At 30.3% G+C, this 22,398-nt stretch overlaps 3 protein-coding genes across 3 annotated transcripts; 2 read left to right on the top strand and 1 right to left on the bottom strand.

Moving 5' to 3' along the window:
• The first annotated feature begins 9,967 nt into the window (after window positions 1–9,967).
• Window positions 9,968–19,427, top strand: LOC123294254 (trypsin-7-like). Its single transcript, XM_044875372.1, has 7 exons — window positions 9,968–10,082; window positions 10,856–11,112; window positions 11,807–12,338; window positions 15,037–15,064; window positions 18,819–18,824; window positions 19,140–19,160; window positions 19,394–19,427. Exons 1-3 carry the CDS (start codon window positions 9,992–9,994, stop codon window positions 12,293–12,295), a joined length of 837 nt encoding a protein of 278 aa, XP_044731307.1. The 5' UTR covers window positions 9,968–9,991; the 3' UTR covers window positions 12,296–12,338; window positions 15,037–15,064; window positions 18,819–18,824; window positions 19,140–19,160; window positions 19,394–19,427.
• LOC123292920 (trypsin 5G1-like) lies at window positions 14,231–17,461 on the top strand. The gene is made up of 3 exons (XM_044873634.1): window positions 14,231–14,270; window positions 14,914–15,224; window positions 16,799–17,461. The coding sequence occupies exons 1-3, from the start codon at window positions 14,231–14,233 to the stop codon at window positions 17,291–17,293; spliced, it is 846 nt and encodes a 281-aa protein (XP_044729569.1). The 3' UTR covers window positions 17,294–17,461.
• LOC123294255 (trypsin-7-like) lies at window positions 19,178–22,156 on the bottom strand. The gene is made up of 3 exons (XM_044875373.1): window positions 22,044–22,156; window positions 20,789–21,000; window positions 19,178–19,760 (listed from the first exon to the last, which is right to left on the bottom strand). Exons 1-3 carry the CDS (start codon window positions 22,078–22,080, stop codon window positions 19,251–19,253), a joined length of 759 nt encoding a protein of 252 aa, XP_044731308.1. The 5' UTR covers window positions 22,081–22,156; the 3' UTR covers window positions 19,178–19,250.
• Window positions 22,157–22,398: the final 242 nt, after the last annotated feature.

Consider the following 22,398-nt stretch of genomic DNA (forward strand, 5'->3'; position numbering starts at 1 on the left):
TGCTTTTATAAGTTCGTTATAAAATTCGTTTCAAGCAATTTCTCCTTTACGAATACGAAAAATAAACAGTCCAACACCAACTAGGATAATCGTAATAGCAATAAAATAAATAAGTTAATAAAAAACCATTATTTCTAGGAATCAAATCAAATTAACTTTTTTATCCCATATAGTCTTTTTCTACATATGTAGATATATTTCTATCTTTGTTCATGCTAAATAAATAAAAATACTAACAAACAAATTAAAAAGCGAAAAGAAAATCCAATAAACAAAGATACGAATATACACTACTTTATGGACCAAGTAAAGAGACAAACAGTGCATGCATACATTATTAAAAAACACTGGTTAAGCGCGAGTTGAACTCATCTGTAGACGTTTCTGCCATGAATCATCTCTTTTCAAATGTAAATTTTGTATGCCACCAAGGTTCGGTTAGGTTAGGGTATATTGGCTGCCCACGAAGGGCATACTTAGGCTATAGAGCCCATTGTGATACCATGTATGTATTTTACCACCACCTTTCCGCTGATAACTTCATTTATCAGCTCCTCAATTTCAGAGGCTGAGTGCACCTTTTTCATGCATATACCATGCACTACACCAGCCCATCACAACCATTAATTAAATTAATTTTGTGGCGACGGCGGGAATCGAACCCGCTACCCTAAGCATAGCGCGGACAAAATAGGTTACGCCCTTACCAACTGAGATAATATGCCACCAAACTGTAAAAGAAAATTTTAACCTAGCCATGTTATTTCAACAATTTGATTTCTTTTTGAATTCAGTTTCCATGCATAAAGTGTTGTACATTTTTTATAATTGTATGGGCGCAGTATACGTTGGCACATGGTAAGAATTGCATGGCATTTATTACAATGCTGGTATGCTATAAAGACAGTAACATAGTAAGTAGTTTTTAAGTACTGAATAGGATTTATCCTGTGTATCATCCACAAGTATTGTAGGTATCACCACCAACCAGTCTGACGCCCATACTGTCTTGGCTGGTCCGCCATATCTATTGCTAATGTTATTATCCTCTCAATACAGGGTACAGCATGGCATTCACATCGATACTGACATAGTGATATCCAAAAAAAACCATGTAGTAAAAGGCTCAGAAAAATTTTTTTTGGCACGCTAGGTCACAAGCTTAAGAAAATTTGACATTCTAGATTTTGGACCAAATCCTGTAAAAACGACGTGCCTGTCGTCTGAAATTTAGAAATTTACAATGTGTTAGAAGATAGGCATCACGCTTTGTTAAGTGACGGACTAACGTCTAAAGTGTCGTAATATTCCCATTTAAATTAGAAACAAAACCAATATTCACCAATTATACCTAGTGGTCCAATTTTTAATTAATTTAAAAAGGGCAGCATTTTCAATATCGACTTCTAAGGGCTACGATAAAATATATTATAAATTCTTGTGTTTTGGATACAAATTCCTTAAAAAAAAAAGTAAAACATAAAAAAATACGAAATAGGAAAAAAAAGCACCAAAGCGTTGTTTTTAAGCTTACACTAAATTACACTGGACTTATTTAAAACTGGTGGTCGTACAAATAAATTAAAAACAAACTAACATTCATTCAGAGAACGATTGAAGAGATATACTGGGTAATTCATTGAAAATGGGTACCATTCAATAATTTTCTTAAACAAAAACTAATACCTTGAAAAAAAAATAATCATGGTAGAATAAGACAAAGTATGCTCTTGCGCAGGTAGAGCTAGTGTGGCTGCATTCTCTCGATAATCTCTCTCGCACGATTTCCAACCATCTATTTACCATTATTTATTTACGTTCGAGCTGTCAAGGTGGTATTTTGTTTACATATTTGCAATGTCGAGTTGTCTCATAAAAAATTGCAAAATCATAACAATTTTTTTATTAGAAAAAGCAAGGAATAATTTATTCATTACTCAAATCAAGCACTGTTCACACAATTGTATTCACGTTTTTTTACAACATTTGAAACAGAGGCGGCACCAAAGTAAGAAATCGTCGACTGGGTACGTGCGCGAACTGAACTAAACTCATTGAACTCATCCTCCATCGAACAAACCTTGTCTAACTCTACATATCTTTAACTGAAACTATACAAGTACGAAACATATTTATGCTATTAATTATTAAGCATAAAACAGGACAACCTTTAATACTTTTAAGGCTCTGGAAACGTAAGGATCCCGGGACCCTAAGATTAAAAAAAAAAAAAAAAAAAACTTTATCTGACAGCTAGATGGAGAAGTTACTTCATTTTCTGTGTCTATGATCACGTCATTACTGACATACTGACAGGGTCACTTTTTAGGTCAGAGTGTATAAACACATTGATGTGTTAACAAATATAACATTTTACCCTTACGAAATAGAAAATATTAGCATTTAGTTTTCTCTGATATTATTTAATAGTTGGAAAATCGAACTTCTTTCAATGTACAGTTGAACCCAACTTAATTATATGAATACAAGAAAAGAAAAACGTTAGTATTACTTCACAAATTTAGGGCTAGAAATTTCAAAAATCGCATTGAAAATTAATTATTTTGTCATGGAATCGTGTTCTTAATGCATAAAATGGTACGACGGCTGCGAAGAATGATTTTTATTCCACTTACCCCCCCCCCATAATCACGTTTCCTTAAGCTCTTGCACAGAGTAACTAGCGAAAAAGAGGGTTCTAGCATTAAAACATCGTTAAAGATAAATATTTAATTAACATTTAATTAAAATTAAAATTTTTTTTTTACGGGCTTCAAAGCAAAGTTTTGATCCAATTATCAAGAAAATGACACTGCATTTCTTAAGAATATTTCTATGATACGTCACACAACCAAGGATTCGGAAAAATACATTTATTTAATAATATCAAGCATAGAACAAAACATGAATCAAATTATGAACAACACCAATAAAAAAAAATCACAAATATAGAAAATTTTGCAGAAAATGTAGAAAATCAAAATTGATGAAAAATACTCAATGATCTTGTAAGACTGAAATCATGATTTTAGGTTTGGTTTTGATCTTGTTACAGTATGTGTGAGACCAAGATAATATAGGTAAATTTTGCTCATCAATAATTATTACAAAATAGGAAAATTATTAGATGTTATCTTTTTTATGAATGTCCCAGTACATTTAGACAGAAAAAGTAAAAATGTGGAGATCACGTTTTTCTCCTCTTCCCTACTCATGTGAGGAGCGTAATAACATGGAGAAAAAAAAGCCGAAGTAATATAGCAGAGAGTGTATACGAAGTATAAGAGTAGTACTATTTGTCGGTCTCCAGAGTTTGGTTTGGACGGAGTCGACATATACCTAAGTTAAATGTGTACCAGGTTATCCAGATCACATAAATACTATCAATCTTTATTAAATTAAAATTTCTTTAACAGATTCCCTTTGTGTGTTTGTATTTTAATTTTCTTTTTTTATTATAATAAATGTTATATGATATGTTTATTATTTATGACTTAATTTACTTTTAATACTTTAAAAGCTCAAAAAGATTTTTAAGCCAATAAAAAAAAGCATTAAATGCTTAAGTAAGTTTGCAAAGTGAATTTTGGGAATTTTGAGGCAGATAAAGATAAAAAAGATAATATAAGTCAACTTATGATTTCCAAGGATAACTTATGCTCAAAATTTCTTTTAATTTAAGTCTTTAAATATCAATTCGAACCCAAATTCATTTTATTCAAATATTATCTATTCCAAGAATTTTCAACTATGTGCTATATGTGTTTATAGTTGAAATATTTGTTAGTTTTAAACCAACTGAACTGGATATTATTTTCTATATTGATGAATTAGTGACAATTACTGGTAGTCGTTCGTGGCTTTCATGATAAATATCCCAGAACACTATTTCCATCAGTTTAATGTAATAAATGTTTTCGCTGGCATAACGCATCATTCTTATGTAATAAGTGGTCTTGCAGAAAATCTATGAAAATCAGAAAATCAGGCGTTTATGCGTGTTTGTAATTTTTAGTACATGGGTAGAAATAAAAAAAATAAAAAACAAAAACAAAAAGAAAACCGGCTTCAAAAGAAAAACTTTTCTAAAACAAATTAATATGCATTAACAAGTAAAAAAATAACGATAATAAAATGTAGTTAAAATTATTGTTATTTTTGGAGTCGGTGTCAGCCAAGGAAACAACTCTGCTGACAGACTCAACTGACAGAATAGTTTGCTACATTAGCTTGGCTGACACCGACTCCAAAAATAATAATAATTTTAACTGCATTATATTATCTTTATTTTTTTACTTTTTAGTGCATATCAATTTGTTTTGGAAAAGTTTTTCTTTTGAAGTCGGTTTTCTTTTTGTTAAAAGTTTTTTTACTCTCTAATTTTTATGGTTTTCTTATTCATGCCGTTGTAAAAACTGGACCAAAATAAAACCAGCTTTCAAATAGATAAAGAATCATCAAAATCGGTCCACCCCGTCGAAAGATTTGAGGCAACACACATAAAAAAATATAGTCGAATTGATAACACCCTCTTTTTTTGTCTGAAGTCGGTTAAAAACGGAAAAATTATTGCTCTGGTTTCAAAAACTGCCACCTGAGATTTTAAGAATTTCTTCGCTCTTTTAAACGGCCAAGGGTTCTTTAGGGAAATAATGGAATGGCAAAACATTATTATGTTTTAGATTGGAAACACAAATTTAATACAGAAGAGACAGTTTCTTCGGCCAAGGAATTCATCGCTGGAAGTAAGTTTGTTTCTAACATTTTTAACCGACTGTAAACAAAAAATCAATTCAATTCGACTGTATTGTTTTTTGTGTGTTACCTCAGAGCTTTCGACTGGGTGAACCGATTTTTATGATTCTTTATCTATTTGAAAGCTGGTGCTTCCCGTGTGGTCCATTTTATTTTGGGTCAGTTCGGACAACGGCATCCATGAGAAATTCATAAAAGTCTTAAATTTGCATTAAGAGTGCACGACAAGAGGGCGTATAACTCAATATCACGACAACCGATTTCGATGATTCTTTTTTTAGTGAGAAATTAGTTAGTGAGTTCACTAAAAATCACAAAATAAATAACAAAAAGAAAACCGACTTCAAAAGGAAAACTTTTCCAAAACAAATTAATATGCACTAAAAAGTAAAAGAATAACGACAATATAATGTATTTAAAAATATTGTTATTTTTGGAGTCGATGTCAGCCAAGCTAATGTCGTAAACTGTTCTGTCGGAGTTGTTTGAGATATTTTTACTTTTTAGTGCATATTAATTTGTTTTGGAAAAGTTTTTCTTTTGAAGTCGGTTTTCTTTCTGTCAAAAGTTTTTTTTTTTCTGATCAATTTTATAATTTTAAGTGTAATATTTAAAAGACAATGGTCATAATTTAATAGTACCGATTCGAATTCTCTTTTCGTTAACCAATTAAATTTCATAAATATCTAGATCACATGGAATTAATAACCTTTCATACGATTCTGATAATATAATCAAGGATATGTACACAGATATAATAGGTAATATATTCTAGTACGGTCTAGTGACCTTCATACTGATGTTCGGACTATAATTTGTATTTAAGGTATGGGAAGAGGCACATTTATATGTGTGTGTGGTATACAGGAAAATAGGGAAGATCATAACCCCTCCCATGATTCCCTCATGCCAGCCAGATATTTGTATTTAAGTTGTGTTTGTATTTGTCTGTAAATAAACCGACAAACCATTTAAATGCAGCCCGCATTTTAATTGTTCTATTACTTGTGTTTGTAACGCATAAGTGATAGCATGAATTCAAGCATATAACAAAAATAACAAACTAACAGAAATAAATTGACTAATATCAGTAGCGTCTCTAAAAGGTGATCCGATAAGACTACATTTTTAAATTGAAATCAAAGCTTTTGTTCTTTCTCTAACAGTGTACAAGATGGGTCCTACGGACCAAGACCCAGTTGACCTATGTTGCTCATTTACGAACTCGAACTCACTTTTTACGTCAGCACGCTCCACAAATTTCAGTATGATATCTCTTTACGTTTTTGAGTTATCGTGATAACAGACGAACAGACGACAGACGACAGACGACCGACAGGCAAACAGACAACCGGAAATGAACCAATTAGGTGATTTTATGAGCACCTATATCAAAATTTTGTTCATAGCATCAATATTTTTAAGTATTACAAACTTAGTATACCTTGGTATATTTCATATACATGGTATAATAAATAGTATCTACGAAAAAAATAAAGAATTGTGGTAAAACCTGAATAATGTAACAATTTCTGTGTTCAAGCAGATTCTTTATTTCATGAAAAAATGAATGAAGCTCATTTTTTCTTAAATGGCTTCGTAAATAAAATTGATAATAAATGATTAATCAAGCTCACATCCATAAAATATCAACCCTGGAATCTTAGTTGGTTAAAGCGTAACCAACTCCGTTCGCGGTATGACAAAGCTGACAGGTTCGAATCCTCCCGTCGCAATAAAAAATCACTGTATAGTATTGAAATGATTGTGATGACCTGGCGCAGTGCATGGTATATGAATGAAGGAATTATACTCAGCCTCTCAAATAATTAAAGAGACGATTATTGAAATTATCAGCGGAAAAGTGGTAAATCACATATGTGGTAATGCACCCTAAGGCCTAAGTGCATCTCTCGTGGGCAGATAATATAGCCTAACCTAATCTAAAGTGTATTAAATGAACAGTTTGGTGTGACTTTTAAATAAAAATTTTAAATAATATTTTAAATGATATTTCTAAAATTAAAAATTTTTATTTATTTCGTATTATGGCGGAATAATTTTGAAGTCAACGAACCGAGATAAAACATTTAGAAGCTCTCAAATGAATTTCTCAGGCCAACTCAATTGATATACACAATCCGAATATGCTATATGATTCAAATTTCTCGTTTTGTTTTACTCGAAAAAGAAGAAATAGAAAAGAAACCCCTTAGTCTCTTACTTACGGCCTTAATCTTATGAGGGATTGAGGATAAAATTTGGAATTTCCCAAATACACAGCCGGTTTTAGTTAAGAGAGAGGCTTAAAATTTTTCATAAGTTAAGTAAGTGTCAAGGAAGTACTTTATGGAGAATGTCAACTTCTAAATCTCCTTAGCTTTTTAATGACGAATTATTATGAATTTTATCGGTTTTAAAGACTTCTGCACCTATAAAGTCTCACAAAACTGATGCTATTGCAAAACAAACAAACATCTTATGATAACAAACACCTAACAACTGGAAAATATGACCTTAATGATGTACCTCTACTGCTCATAACTTTGAATTATGAATGAAATGGAAATCTCACTTCGAATCTTATCGTTGACAGGAAATTGTTCGAGTTCTAATTACAATTGATAATTCTAATTGCAACTACTCATTAGATACAAATTACATAATACTACCTTGATATGTAAAAAATAAAATATTACGGTAAAACCTGGATAACAAAAGGGACTTTTATTTCATCCAAAACATAATTTTGAATATTTAGAAATAGCCATTCAAGACTGTCGACGGAAATGAAAACTTAAAACTTTGAAATAACTGTGTTTTTTTGGAAAAAAAAAACGCGACGATGACGCGAATTCCATGATTTTTGTTCACCCAAAATAGAACTTGACGCACCTAAAATAGTTTTCACTAGAATATTTTGCACTTTGTGAAGCAAGCATGACGTTTTGATCTTTGGTTGGTACATTATACGGGATACCGAAAGTAATAACAGCACTTCAATAAATGGTAGATGTTAAAATAATGACATTTTCTTAATACATACAGGGAAGCGTCTTTTTCAAGATAGAGGGTGACAAAAGTTTAGGAAAAAATATATTATTCCGAATAGTATTGCCTAAACGGCTGATTAGACGGCAAATAATGCCCCAGACATGGTACACTACATTATGTTACTGTATTTGAAATAAAGTCAGTGGCACTAGGCAAACTTCCAAGTTTTGATATAGACGTTTTGGTAATAATTACAGAAATATCCATTACCTTCCAAACCTTCAAGATTCTGTATGTAGAAAAGTTCGCAAGATCCTGTAGGAAAGGAAAGTTCTAGATAAGAAAAAAATTTATAACTTTCGTGCTTGCTAGTTTTTAATCTAACCTTCGTGATAGTCTAAGTTCTTTATTACCCTTATAAGCCTTAGTTCCTTTTTTCTTTCAGACATAATCAATAGTCTAAAATGGTCTGCTCATGAATTAGAATAAAATTTATTTTCTTAAAATTTGCTTATCACAAGAATTTTAGTCCTCGTAATGTTAGCGGAAAAATTGTCAAATTTAAAAAAAATAATATTTTATGAACAGATTTAAAGACGTCCAAGGACTTTTATTTTAGAATTTCGTAAGGAATTCTTAGTTCGTTCGGTTGATTTAGGTATACTTCACATGAAATAAAGATTTTGTCTAATCAATGTTGTTGGAGTAGTTGTACTTAATAATTGTTAATTTTATATAAGAAAAATCGTTAGGAATACGCAGGTCCTGCAACTGTAATTTTTCTATTATCAATTTGAGGTATTCCCCCTTTAACCTTATCAGTTGTGTATCGGGGAAATTTATTGACACTTAAATTTTCATAGAATTAAAAATAAAATAATTTACAATAAAAAATTGCAGTAAAACCTCGACATAACATTTTATTAACTAACATTCTTAATTATCCGAAAGATAAGTACGTGTGTCAATTGTGCGTGTTGTAAAACTCTCTATTCTTCACAAATTTCCAATTACAGTTTCTTGGATAACGGTTTTTGGAGGTATGAAGCCCTAAGTTTTGCATGGTGGTATAAATTTCTTGATATGTGAAAAGTGGAAAGATATTTATAATAATAATAATGGAGTTTAACTTCCGTTTTTAAGATCTATAACAGATACCACCCACATCATTATTTTTTTAATCTTTACTTATTTTAAACATCATTTGAATATACTATTAAATTTTATGATGTGGGTGTAATCGGTTACTTACACTGGAAACATAGCTAACAACACTCTGTAGCAGATTAACTTAAAAAAAAAATCAAAATCAGTTCACTGTGTAGGAGCGAGGATGCCACAGACAAGGGAACAGAAACACAGCAAATTTTGCGCGTAGGAGGATTTACTTTAAGAATTAAATTTTTCAATTGATTGAAGCAAATTTTCTTAAGCTTCTGCGACGCGATTTTTTTTTAAAATTTTTAATTGAAATATAAATTGGTAACAGTTTAACTGTAATAAAGACCATATACTCTTTCTGAAAGGAATTTGAAGAACTTTTCTCAAAGAATTTGAAGCATTTTTTACAAAATTATTTGAACTTAAAACGGAAAATTGTAATTATTATTTTTTTTTTCATTTACAAGAATGGGTTGATAATAATGACGGAAAAATTCCCTGATTAATTTTAATAATCAACGGTACATAAAACGGGTAAAGTGCATCGAAAGGGCAACATACTATTATATGTTTATACAAAATAGTATTGGTCAGCAAATTTGCAGTAATTACACAAAATGATCGAAATAGTTATACTGCCACAAATATTACGGATAGCTTTTGAATGACTATTTGTCTATTCAAACAGGTGGAAGTGGGATGTGTAATGACATATGAGTGACATCGAATAGAAGGGGTCCCTGTAAAGATCTCGAAGTAATTAGAACTATATTTGAGTTGAACGAAAAATTCCCGTTTGAGTTTGAATCGTTGTAAAACTGAAATGTATTTAAAATAACGAATGCAGTTTTGTTCCGGCCATGTTTGTTTCAATTCTAAAAAAAATCTTCTTTTTTCGAATATTCTTCTCTGTTTGATAATACGACATTCAAGGAATAGCAAACTTATGGCAGGAATATTTTCCACCTTTCCTCTATTGAGAAAAATTAGAATTTGAAAATTTTGAAATTCTACCACTACAAAGTGATAGTCATAATTATTTTCATATGTGAAAAATGTAATAAATGGGTATAAATAAGAAATGAAAATTCAAAAAAGTATTATTGTATTTGAATCTTTTAATAGTTTCAACATGTTCCGCTGGATTTTACTCGCCTTATATTGTATTTCATGTAAGTAAATAAATGTTGATAATACGAGATAAATAATATCTTCGTCAATCGAGTGATTTCAGTTTTTAATTCAAAAACTTTAATGAAATATCTCTTATTGTATTCGTTTTGTGCGTTAAAAGTATACAAAACGTGAAAGATTTTGATAAATCCAAGATGTTCTTTTTTAAAAAATTTATCTGTTTTGACTTACTAGTAAAAAATAGAAATTAACTTACAATGGGACACCAAAACTCTTCCATTAACGGATATTGTTTTGTTTTTAAGCGTTGTCAAATTGTTCCTAAAATCTCCTAAATCCATTTTCATTTGTCCACCGTCTGTCCGTCCGTGACCACGATAACTCTTATACTTTGAGTTCGTAAACGAGGAATATTTGTCCATTGAGTCATAGGTCTCAACAAAAATTTCAGTATAAAAAACGTTCCATAAATAACTCTTGTTTGGAACATTTTTTCGTAAAAATATTTCTTTTCCCGAGAAAATCCAAATAAAGGCTTAACTTAAGTTTCCATTTTCTCAAGAAGTATAAAAGCTAGAATGTTAAGAATTTATAGGCAGAGAAATTGTAGATTTTAAAAATCGTAATAAAAATTCTTGAAGAATTATTGGGGCACAAAATGTCCAGTATTTTATCCTACATAATTCTTTGGCTTTTTTAATACTTTAATACAAAAATAATGCTTTATATTCAACACTGTATATATAGGGTGTTTTATGAATTAACCTAGCCAATTGTAAGCTTGTTTAATTTTTGCTTTCTGTTCATACAGTGACGTGCAGTTCGCCAACGAAACAGCGTCTTTTTAAATTAAATCATCATAAATTTACTGGGGTATTCAAAAATCGTATAATTAATGGAGTTGATGCAGAAAATACACCATGGGTTAGTCGCATAGTTACATCTTACGAATCTAATGATCAAGGTACATCTATTGGAAGTAATTGTGGGGGTAGTTTAATTTCACCTAATTATGTTTTAACTGCCCGCCATTGTGTTATTAATGATAATAATGATTTGGCAAGTGATGTAAGTAATCTCATTATGATTTCATTCTTATTAACTTCCCAGTATCAAAAATTTGTATTGTAATGGGTCCGAAATACTAAATCAAAATTTTCAACATAAATTTTTCTTAGAAGAAGGAAAATTTACTAATTTATATGCTATCTATTAAACATCAACAGTTTTGTATTTATACAAATGGGCATTAGTTTAAGAAAAAGTACATGAGGTGTTGAAGGATACCCGTTAGGAACGAAGTACTTTTTGTTGTATATAATATATTAAATTAACGGAAGAAAAAAATTAATTGACAGTATTTTAGTGTAATTTAAACGAAAATAATCGCTCTAAAATAAATGAAGGAAGGAATGTTAGTAGAATTAATAGTTTGCAGTAGTTATTAGTAATTTGCATGAACAAATTTTAAAATAACGATAAGAAACCAACAGTGTTAGTTTGAAATGAATATAACAATAAACCTTAACCGGCAAATGTATAACGTGAGATAAAGAACCAGTATTTCGAAGTAAATGAAAGTTATCGAAGTTAGCTAGAGTTTTGTTCGAAGGAATTGATGAAATACCAATACAATTTCACAACAATTGATGTAGGTGGCGTCCAATTTAAAATCTCGATTTAATTTTACCGAACTTTAGCCGTTTTCCAATGTTATTTAACAAACTCCAAAAATACTCTATTAATTAAGTTAACTTTTTAGGCATTCTGGGTAAGTGTTGGCGAAGTAAATTTTTTCAACGGTCAAATAATTCCAGTAACCGAAATTGTACTATTTAATGCGGACAGTAATGACGACGATGTGGCTCTCCTAAAATTAGAACACAATGCTGATGGTATTGACCCAGTTCCTGTGCAATACGAAGATGATATAGATTACAATGGAAAAGAGGCAACAGTTTATGGTTGGGGTGTAACTGAAACAGGCGAAGGATCGGGAGTGTTAAAAACAACTAATCTTAAATTATGGGGTCGTGACAATTGTGGTGAAAATCAAGTATGTGCCAATCCCGAACTTACAAATTCAAATGTGTGTAGTGGAGACAGTGGTGGTCCAATGGTTTTAGATGGAGTGTTAATTGCTGTAACAAATGCCGTTTCAGTTGTGGATGATCAACCATGTACTGGTGATAAATCCTTTTTCGCCAGCACCTCCTTCTATGGTGGTTGGATTCAAGACACTATTGGTTAAACAAACTAAGGTAAAATTGAAAACAAACTAATGGCGGAAATAAATTTTTTTGAATTAATTTTTGTTTTTTTTTTTCTTCTCAATTCCTGCAAAAAATCTAAGAAGAATTTAGAAATCTAGCCCTTAATATAAATAAGGCTTGAAATTTTGTATGAAACATGGCCAATTTTGAAGTTAAAATTTAAAAAATGATATATGAGCTTATGGTTTTACACAAAAGTTTCTTGTATGACTATTTTCGAAAAATATATTCTTCAAAACGGTAAATTAGGGGGGGGGGAGTTTATATGAAGCTTTGATATTTTTGATGTTAGATATGTAAAAATTGGTATATGGGCCCATGGTTAAAAAGAAAAGCTAACTTCTTGACCATTTCCAAAAAAATTTACTCTTCAAGGGGGAAAATAAAGAGTGTAAGTTTAAATGAAACTTATTAGTATGTTCTAATCCACAAAAAACTCATATCATTTTATATTGATGGCCCTCTTCAGACTGAAAAATTTCCCTACTAAAAGAGAACGCAAGTTCAATCAGTGGAATGAGGATTTTAGATTTTAGATAGAATAGTTGAAAATTTTAATTGCTACTAATTAGATACAATTATTAAATAAATAGTATCTACGTAAAAAATAATCAATTGCAGTAAAACCTGAATAAACATAAGAATTATTTATTTTATACAAAACATAATTTTGCTTATTAGGCATATGAAAACAATTGGGTGCAAACATGACGCAAACATGACATTTTTATGGTTGTTAGTTGGTACATTATATAGGATGCCGGAAGTTATAACAACACTTCAACCAATGGTAGATAATGTTAAAATATCATAATCAATCGACACAAATTAATTTCTAACAAGTGAAAACCATTGACTGAGTTAACTGTTGAAATACCATGAAAAGACAGTGTTGATCACGCAATCGTTTGTTTTTTTACGTCATATACATACATGGATGTTTACGAAAAAATTTTTGCCACAAAAGTTGTTTAATTTTTTATAAGAAACATTTTTTACATTTAAACTTTTGTTCTATCTCTTGCGGTTTGAAAAATGGGCCCCACGGACCCAAGACCTAATTGACCTATGTTGCTCATTTACGAACTCGACCTCACTTTTTATGGCCTGAGCATCCTATAAAAGTTTCAGCTTGATTTCATTTTTTGTTTTTGAGCTATCTTGCTGACAGACAGACAGACAGACAGATGGATAGACGGACGGATAGAAAGACGGACAGGCAACCGAAAATGAACTACTTAGGTGGTTTTATGAACACCTTTACCAAATTTTTTTTTCGTAACGTCAATATTTGCAAGTGTTACAAACTTGGGACTAAACCATGTATATTTCATATACATGGTAAAATAATTAATCTGGAAATTGGATAATCTCATCTTTTGGATATTGCCACCTCGACAAATAATTTGGTTTTTGCCTAATAAGTTTTTGAACATCATAAAAAAAAAGGTAGTCTATGGAATGATTACCCCATTAAAAGAGTGAGCTGATTTATTTGGGAGTTCTTTCATTCAAATGATTAAATAGTATTGTTGTAACGATCTTTGGTTTCTGTATATCAATCTTTCCATTTAATGGCTGTTGAAGCCCATTTTAAATTTAATACCATTGTTCTATTTTAAAGCACGGTTTGTCACAAGGTAAAAGGATTTACTCAACGCTTTATTAATTATTTCCTCATATTTGCAAGTGTAAAACCATTATTTCTAATGAATTTTAGCCACATGTGAAGAGATAATACTAATGACTTTTCTGTAATATTAACGTGCAAGATATGATAATAATTTTCCATTTAATATAAGGAATTCATTGGGTTTCGTTCGTTCTTTTTTTATTTATAAACAGCAAACTGCTAATCAATAAAATTAAAACTCTCAAAACAACGGAAAATTTAGTTCAACAACTATTTTAAAATGTTTCGCTTACTTTTATTGGCTTTATGCTGTGTTTCGCGTAAGTAATTATTAAAAAAATTATTACTTTCATAAAACTATGAACATTGTACTAATGTGACCAAACTAGAATGAGATTGCACACCAATTAACACTACGTCATGCCATGACAAACGGTATGTAAACAATATTACATTATAATAGAACGAAGCAGGCTACTTGATTACACTTGCTTAAACTTTCATACAAAAAAATGATTTTATGCCAAGTTGTGATGACATTTAAGATGCCATGACACCCTACATTGTTTTCGAAGTAAATTGGTTTTTGAAAATTAAAAATACATAAATCTTTAAATAATCTTTTGTCTACATTCTGCCTCAAAAAAGCCTATTGTGTCTACATTCTGATGGGCGCACACAGTTTTGCTCATATAATTAAACTACTACCTACTCATGTTTATAAACAAAATTATTATACATAAGAAAATAAGCATCCATAATTCATACAGAGAAATATTTTGGGTTCAGAGTCGTTATTCGTTTTATCGAATCTTTTTATGAAGTACAGAGCCCATTGTCAAGACTACGTCTAACAATTTTTCCGCTACGAATATACTTAGAGCTATGTACTTCCTTTTCTGGATACTGAATAATAACCATTTCAAAATGCACCATCTCCTAATTATTATATTTATTATTCAGTAATATCTTGCTCACCATCGAAACATTATGTGGTTAAATTGGACGGAACTCATCCTGTGGCAGAACGAAATACCAGATTACAGATACGTTACGCAAACTTTGCGTCAATTGAAAATCGTATTATAAATGGTACTGATGATCCACCAAATGAGGATCCATGGGTTGCTCGCATTATCTACCATTATGATGTATCCGACGGTTATATTCATGTTGGAAGTGATTGTGGAGGTAGTTTAATCTCACCCTATTGGGTGTTAAGCGCGCGACATTGTTTTTATGATGAAAAGGAACAAACTAAATTAACTAGTAATGTAAGTATGTATATATGTTCAATATTTCAAATTATGTAATCTTTTTATGTTTTATCACTACCACAAAATACCTAGCTGTGACCTAAAAAGAATATCATCCATACTTGAGTTGTTTTATCGAGTTTTATCGAGCAAAATTTTGGAACTATAAAATGTGTTTTCAAGCCGAATAGTACAATTTAATTGATTCAAACAAGGCATGTATATATAGATGTCTTTTAAGAGTTCCGTTGACAAATGGCAAAGAGGAAACCCGAATATTAATTTTAAAAAACCTGTCTGTGTAAAATTTCGAAAATTTTAAAATTCTTACGCATGGATTTTCCATCTGATGTTCAATTTGAATATAATTCATATTGTTACAATACTGTTTTAAAAAAGAATGGAAAGTTACAAATAACTATTATCAAATAAAGCTAAGATGCAAAAACGATAATTATTAAACCATATAACTAAGAAACCTGGAAACATTGCACAGTAGAGTATTTATATGAAATTTCTGGACAAAGGTCAGAAAACTCAACTCTTTTGTTTTGCATTGAAAGTTGTTTTTTTTGTTGTACTTAGATAACCACTCCATCTCAAACAGGTCACTTGAGTTACCTCAACCTTGCCCCAACCTGTTTTGTAAGCCACCATCTACCTGCTCTTACGGATGCATGTTATTATTGTTGTCGCTCTCGAATTACCGTGTCATTCAAATTACATTTACTGGGTTTGTTAGTGCAATTATGTAAGGATTTTTTTTTATATGGAAGACGAAGGCTTGTGTTTTATTTATTTGTATTAAATGCTAATGTTTCTATTAATATAATCAAATATTTGTGGTTCATATTTACTGTTAAAAGAGATAATTGTTTTCATTAAATTCCAGGTAATTTGTTTTCATTAAATCATATTAAACGCTTTTTGATTATGTGTCAGGTTTTGTCGGGCAAAATTTTTTCTAACAAGGCAAAGTTTAAGTATTCTTTAATGTGTTTAAGAAAAAAATATTGCGCGAACATGCGCCTTTTTTTAAGACAAGGATAGAGATTGAGATAGCTTTAGACAAAAGTCATAAAAAGTAACAAGCCAATTTTCAGTGAAAGTTCGTAGCTTATAATTCCAAAATCAGTTTACATGGAAACAAAAGCAAGGATACGTAAGTAAGGATACGTAAGGGAAAAAATGGCTCAGAAGCAGAAAAAGTTAAAAAAAAATTGAAGTAGAAAATGAATTGATTGGGTTTAAAGACGAATGTGATGAAGCCGAATATGACTAAAGACTTTTTTTTTTTAAATTATATCAAACAAAAGGTACTTTTGCATCTAAATAATCTTCTGAATCAATTTCCATTGTGCATTGTAGATAGTAGTACTTTATATATTTTCGGTCAAAATTATTTCGAACATAATTGCATTAATCAAAAGAGCCTACCCAAGATTCTGAAAGATTATTTTTCGAATCGAATTGCCAATAATAATGGTGAAATTAGTAGTGCTGTAATAAGGTTTGCAAAATTACTGAAAAATTGATTAAAACTAAAGCAAGATAACTTTAAAATTTAATTAAATAATGCCTTTAATTTTCAGAAATGGTGGGTAAGTGTTGGGAACGTAGATTTTTTTGTCGGTCAAATTATACCTGTAGTCGAAATTCATACATATAATTCAATTAGTAACGCTGATGATATAGCCGTCTTAAAATTAGAACATGATGCTAATGGCATTCAACCAATTCCTATTCAATATGAAGATAATATAGACTATTCATTCAATTTGGCAGCAATTTATGGATGGGGCAGAACACAATCGAGCACATTTTCAGAAATATTGCAAGTAGCATATGTTTCATTACTTGGACCAAACATATGTGCTAAGAACAAAATCTGTTTCGATCCGACAATAACTGATACAAATGCATGTATTGGAGATAGTGGTGGTCCAATGGTGCATGATCAAAGTGGAAAATTAATAGGAATATCAAAAGCGGTGTCAGTTACGAATGATCAACTATGTACCGGTCATATAACATATTACACGAGCACAGCGTACTATGGAACTTTTATTCAAAATTTAATTGGCTAAATGAACAGTTTACAAATTAAAACTAGAAATAAGACAAAAAACAGGCTTAAAAAATCCAAATGAAGTTTTTTCATCAGGATTATCTTTATTTAGATGCAAGAAATGGCCTATAAAAAGTTCATTTCAAAATTATGTGCTCAAAAAAAATTATTCAATGTCAAAGCTCACGAAAATTGGTTTTTGTCAAATATCTTGTACACGCTATTAAGTTTATGGCAGTTTTAGCTTTTATAAAATTTGTTTGTTAGTTAATTTTACATAAAAAAAATTCTAAACAAAATTTTCGTACAAGGAATAGTTAGATATTTGGCAAAATAAAAATATTAAAAAAAAAAAATAATAATGATAAAATTTTTAAACCAACAATTTTTTTTCATTTAAAAAAATTAAAAATTCTTCTTTTTATTCATTTTTTTTAGTATTTTTAACTTATAATATATTTTTGACATTTTCGCGCGATAGTGTAAGCAACTTACTTTTTCCAGTTAAATATTTCGAAAACTATTGCTTCCCCGGAAATTTTTTACATACCTTTTTTACGTAAATTAATTCACAAATAAATTTTATAATAGCTAAAACTGCCATAAAATTAATAGTTTACGAGATATTAACCTATTAAAAAACCTATTTTCGCGACCTTTGACCTTGAATAATTTTTTTACGCACATGATTATGCAATGGACTTTTCATAAGTCATTTCTTGCATCAAAATATAGATAATTCCGGTGTAAAAACTTCACTTGGATTTTTTAAGCAGAAAAACCTTTATTTTCCCGTGTTATATTGTAAAAACAAAATGAAAATAAGAAAATAAAATGTAGTTAAAAGTAATTCTCTTAATTAGCATTGTTTTTAATTCATGTTATTCTAAAAAACCCCTGAATTCAAAAAAGGGGTGTTATTAGTTTGACCGTTATGTGTGTGTGTGTCTGTCTGTGGCATCGTACGCCTAAACGCATGAATCGATTTTAATTTTTTGGTTTCATTTGAAAGGGTATTTAACGGATAGCGTTTTTAGCTATGTTTCAAGTTCGAGCTTAGAGTTCCGTTTTCGAAAAAACTAAAAAATTGGCGATGATCTTTAAAATCGATTCAGATTCAGTTTGGAAAAGGCATGAAGTATAATTTTAACATATAAATAATTACCATGGAAATGAATGGTCAAATAGCCTGGCTCAATTCATCTTGAAGAGTGAAGTGGTAAAATAATTAGGTAATTCAAAACAATAATTCGAAAGAACAAACTCAATTCAAATATTTCAATTAAAATATTTCCAAAAATTTGTCCCAAAAAATAATAGTTCTCTAAGAATTCTTTTCATCTCATCTGATTTCCTTGACCATCACTTTGTTAATGATTTAAAAAGGAGTGTTATGAGTTTAAAGTGTTTATCTGTGCGTTTCTCAGTAGCCTCGTAGACCCTAAACTTTTACTTGTTTATGTACCTTGACTTATCAATTTTGTTGATGACAAAATTTTAGCTTAAAAATCAAAATTGTTGTTTTATAACGCTTATATTTTAAAAACGGCGAGGAGAGGTAAAAAAGATCCAAAAGACAAAAATTGTTTAAAAACATACAAAATATAAGATATAATAAGCTTGAAGTTAATTATTTGATCGAAACTACACAATAAGAGTTAATTTCGACAATATCAAACTTTCATCAAAAATTTTTTTTCAATTACTTGTATCACAAAAACGGTGAGTTTTAGGAAAAATGTCTTGAGACAAAAGATGCTTATGAACATGACTTTGTTCTATACATTCATACGAGAATTTTGATCCGTGTCCTATAAAAAGTGATATTCCATAGAATTGCAATCTAATGACGTTTTTCCGTCTTTATTTCTTACAGTAATTAAACAATTTAGTTCATTGTGTATTTATTAGTTTATTTGGCTATTATTAATAAATTTAAACAAATTATTAAGAAATACAATCGAACAATATAATAATTATCCAATAATACTTCGAATCCAAGAAGCGTAGTGGGCTGTACTCATGTACAAACTCTTTGGGCCTTCACATGGAGTTCCTGAGGGAGGGGGATTCCACACAACTACAGCATGAGCAAGACCTATTAATAGAGTCTCTCCATTTTCTTCAAGAACCATTGGACCACCACTGTCTCCCCCGCAAGCGTTTGAATTTGTGAGCTCTGGATCAAAACAGACCCATCTGGATTCCCCGCATTCTTCACGACTTATGAGTTCAACATTAGTTTGCCTTAAATCTTGAGACTGTTGATGCGTTTCGGTTATACCCCATCCATAAATTGTGGCCATTTTTCCAGTATAATCAATATTATCTTCGTATTGTACTTTAACTGGCGCTATTCCCACTACATCACTTTCTAATTTTAACAGAATGACGTCATCTTCATGATCTTTATTATACTTATGAATTTCAACGACTTTTTTAAATTGAAGGAAATTGGTGTTACTACCAACTATCACATGAAATTCCTAAGAGTAAAATATTAACAATTATAATTAAATTCACATATCGTGATAATAATTTTTTTGGTTTTAAAACTATTTAAATTAAAGTTAAAACGTTAATAAATTATTGAAAAAAAAAAAAAAACTCGTTGTGGAAAGAAGATTAATTAAGAATGTATGAACACGATGGTAAGGACACAAATATAAAAAAAATGAAAAAATTCACTTGACAATTTAAGACGAAGGTTAGGTTATATTGGCTGTCCACGAAGGACACACTTAGGCTATAGAGCCCATTGTGATACCACAAATGTGTTTTACCACCTTTTCCGCTGATCATTTCATTTTACAGCTTCTCAATTATTTTCAGAGGCTGAGTGCACCTCCTTCATTCATATACCATGCACTACGCCAGCCCATCACAACTATTAATTAAATTAATTTTGTTGCGACGACGGGAATCGAACCCGAAAGTAAGATATATCGAACCCGATATAAGACGAAATATCGAACCTGATATCAGGAGTAATTTTCAAAATATCTAAAATTGAAAATTTTGTTTAGTTTTTTAGCTTTCGACATTTTGAAAACCAAGGCAGATATTAAAAAATGGTATAATGATTTTTCGTTTACATTCATGAAGTTATAACCAAATTCATCACCAAAGTCGAAAATATGAAGTCTAAAGTTTCCTAGGGGCTCGTACTACCTTAAATTGAAACAGGCAAAAAGTAGACTTTTTTGATAATAGTTGATCTTTTTTAACTTGCGTATACATACATACAAGAGGTCAATGATGAATTAAGTAATAAATTGAAATCAATTTTCTGGTGTCAGTTTTTTCTCGCGTTTCAAGGATATTTCAATCTCTATTTTAACAACGAAAATAAATTACGGGCACTTGCATTATTGTTTTTTCCTTTTTTGATTATTTTAACACTCCTTAAATCTTCCTAAAAGCTCCAGATGCTTGCCTAACTCTTTTCGAATGTAGTTTCCTAACTTTTATATTATTTAATTTTTGTATCAAAAAAAAAAAAAAAGCTTCGTACGTTACTAGCTTGCTGCTCTTTTTCAGTATAAATACAATGTCTAGCAGTTAACACCCAATTATGAGCAATTAAACTTCCTCCGCACTCACGGACAAATGTTACTACCGGTCCTTCAGCTTTATAATATGTTAATATACCAGCCATCCATGGAACAGGATTTTGAACGGTTGTACCATTAACAATACGATGAATCAATGGCGAGCCTGATGTCACTAAAATGTCAAGACTAATTTTGATAAAAATTTTAGGATAATTGTAAATACAAATAATTAAAAAATAAACTTTAATAACTAGTATGCTATGGAATGAAAAAATTGGACAAATAGATATTATAATTTGCAATGGGAACTGATTCTAGCGCTGTATAGTGGTAAAAAATAAAAGCTGTCTATGACAAGTCAAATTTATGTATGGCTATGATTGCATTGTTTATTTATATTTTGATAATGAGTGAAATAAAAAATAAATAAATAATTTAAGCTTTTGACACGTTCGTACTATTATTTCTGTTAAATTTTGACTTGTCATAGACAGCTTCTATTTTCTACCATCGGACAGCGCTAGAATCAGTTCCCATGGCGAATAGAATTGTATTCAAATATTTCAATAAAATTGGTATAACAAAACAAGGCAACTTTATCTTATAGGTTTTTTCCATATATCTCTAACCATCTCTGACCCTAGACAAAATTTTAAGAATCGGCTCTGTATGAACGTGCAAAATTTCAAACGAATATTCCTGTAAATAACCAACATATGAGGGTGTCTTTATTTTAAATGCGACATACTGTATATTCGTTTTACCGAGGTTCTAATACTTACAGGGAAAAACAAAACGCTTGATCATTCATAGCTTTCATTACATTCCCTCATTAAACATATAATAACATGTGGAACTAGTCAAAATGTGGAATAAGTCGCATAACTATTAAGTCGTTAAATATAAGGGCGCCTATAAACATACACTTATAAAGTAGTCAAAAAAGGATTGTAGGGTTTCTATAAATGAATGTTTTTATCGTAATTTGAATCGAAAGTTTTCTGAAATTTGAAATTTCAACAATTTACTGCTAATGCTTTTAAAGTTTGTACATTTGCTAAAACTACATTAACTGGAACTACATAATACATTAAATTAGAACCTTTAATTTAGTGGCGCTTTGAAATTAGATTTTTGGGATGATTTAAAATTATTTTTACCGAGAAGTGATGAAACAGATTTGTTAGGAGAAAAAGGGATATTGTATATACTTACGTGTAATACACAAAGCAATTGCAATAATGAACTTCATTTTGCGATTATTTTCAAATTTAAATTGTCAAGTATTGTTTCTTTTATACAAACCGTGAAAACTTAGCAGACAAACAGATACCTTTCGAATTAATATTATTAGAAAGTAATTAATAAAATTTTAACTAGTCATCAAGTCATTATTTCTAATGTAATTTACCTGCATGTAATCAGATTACGCTAATGATCATTTTTGCGACGCATTTTTTATTTATTTTTTGATGCCGAATGACAACCACAAATTATCACTTAACTATAGGTAAAGAAAGACGATTGTTCACTGAAATATAACAATTTTGAAAGTATGTCATGAATAGAT

This window comes from Chrysoperla carnea, chromosome 2, assembly GCF_905475395.1.
Source record: "Chrysoperla carnea chromosome 2, inChrCarn1.1, whole genome shotgun sequence".
NCBI lineage: Eukaryota > Metazoa > Arthropoda > Insecta > Neuroptera > Chrysopidae > Chrysoperla > Chrysoperla carnea.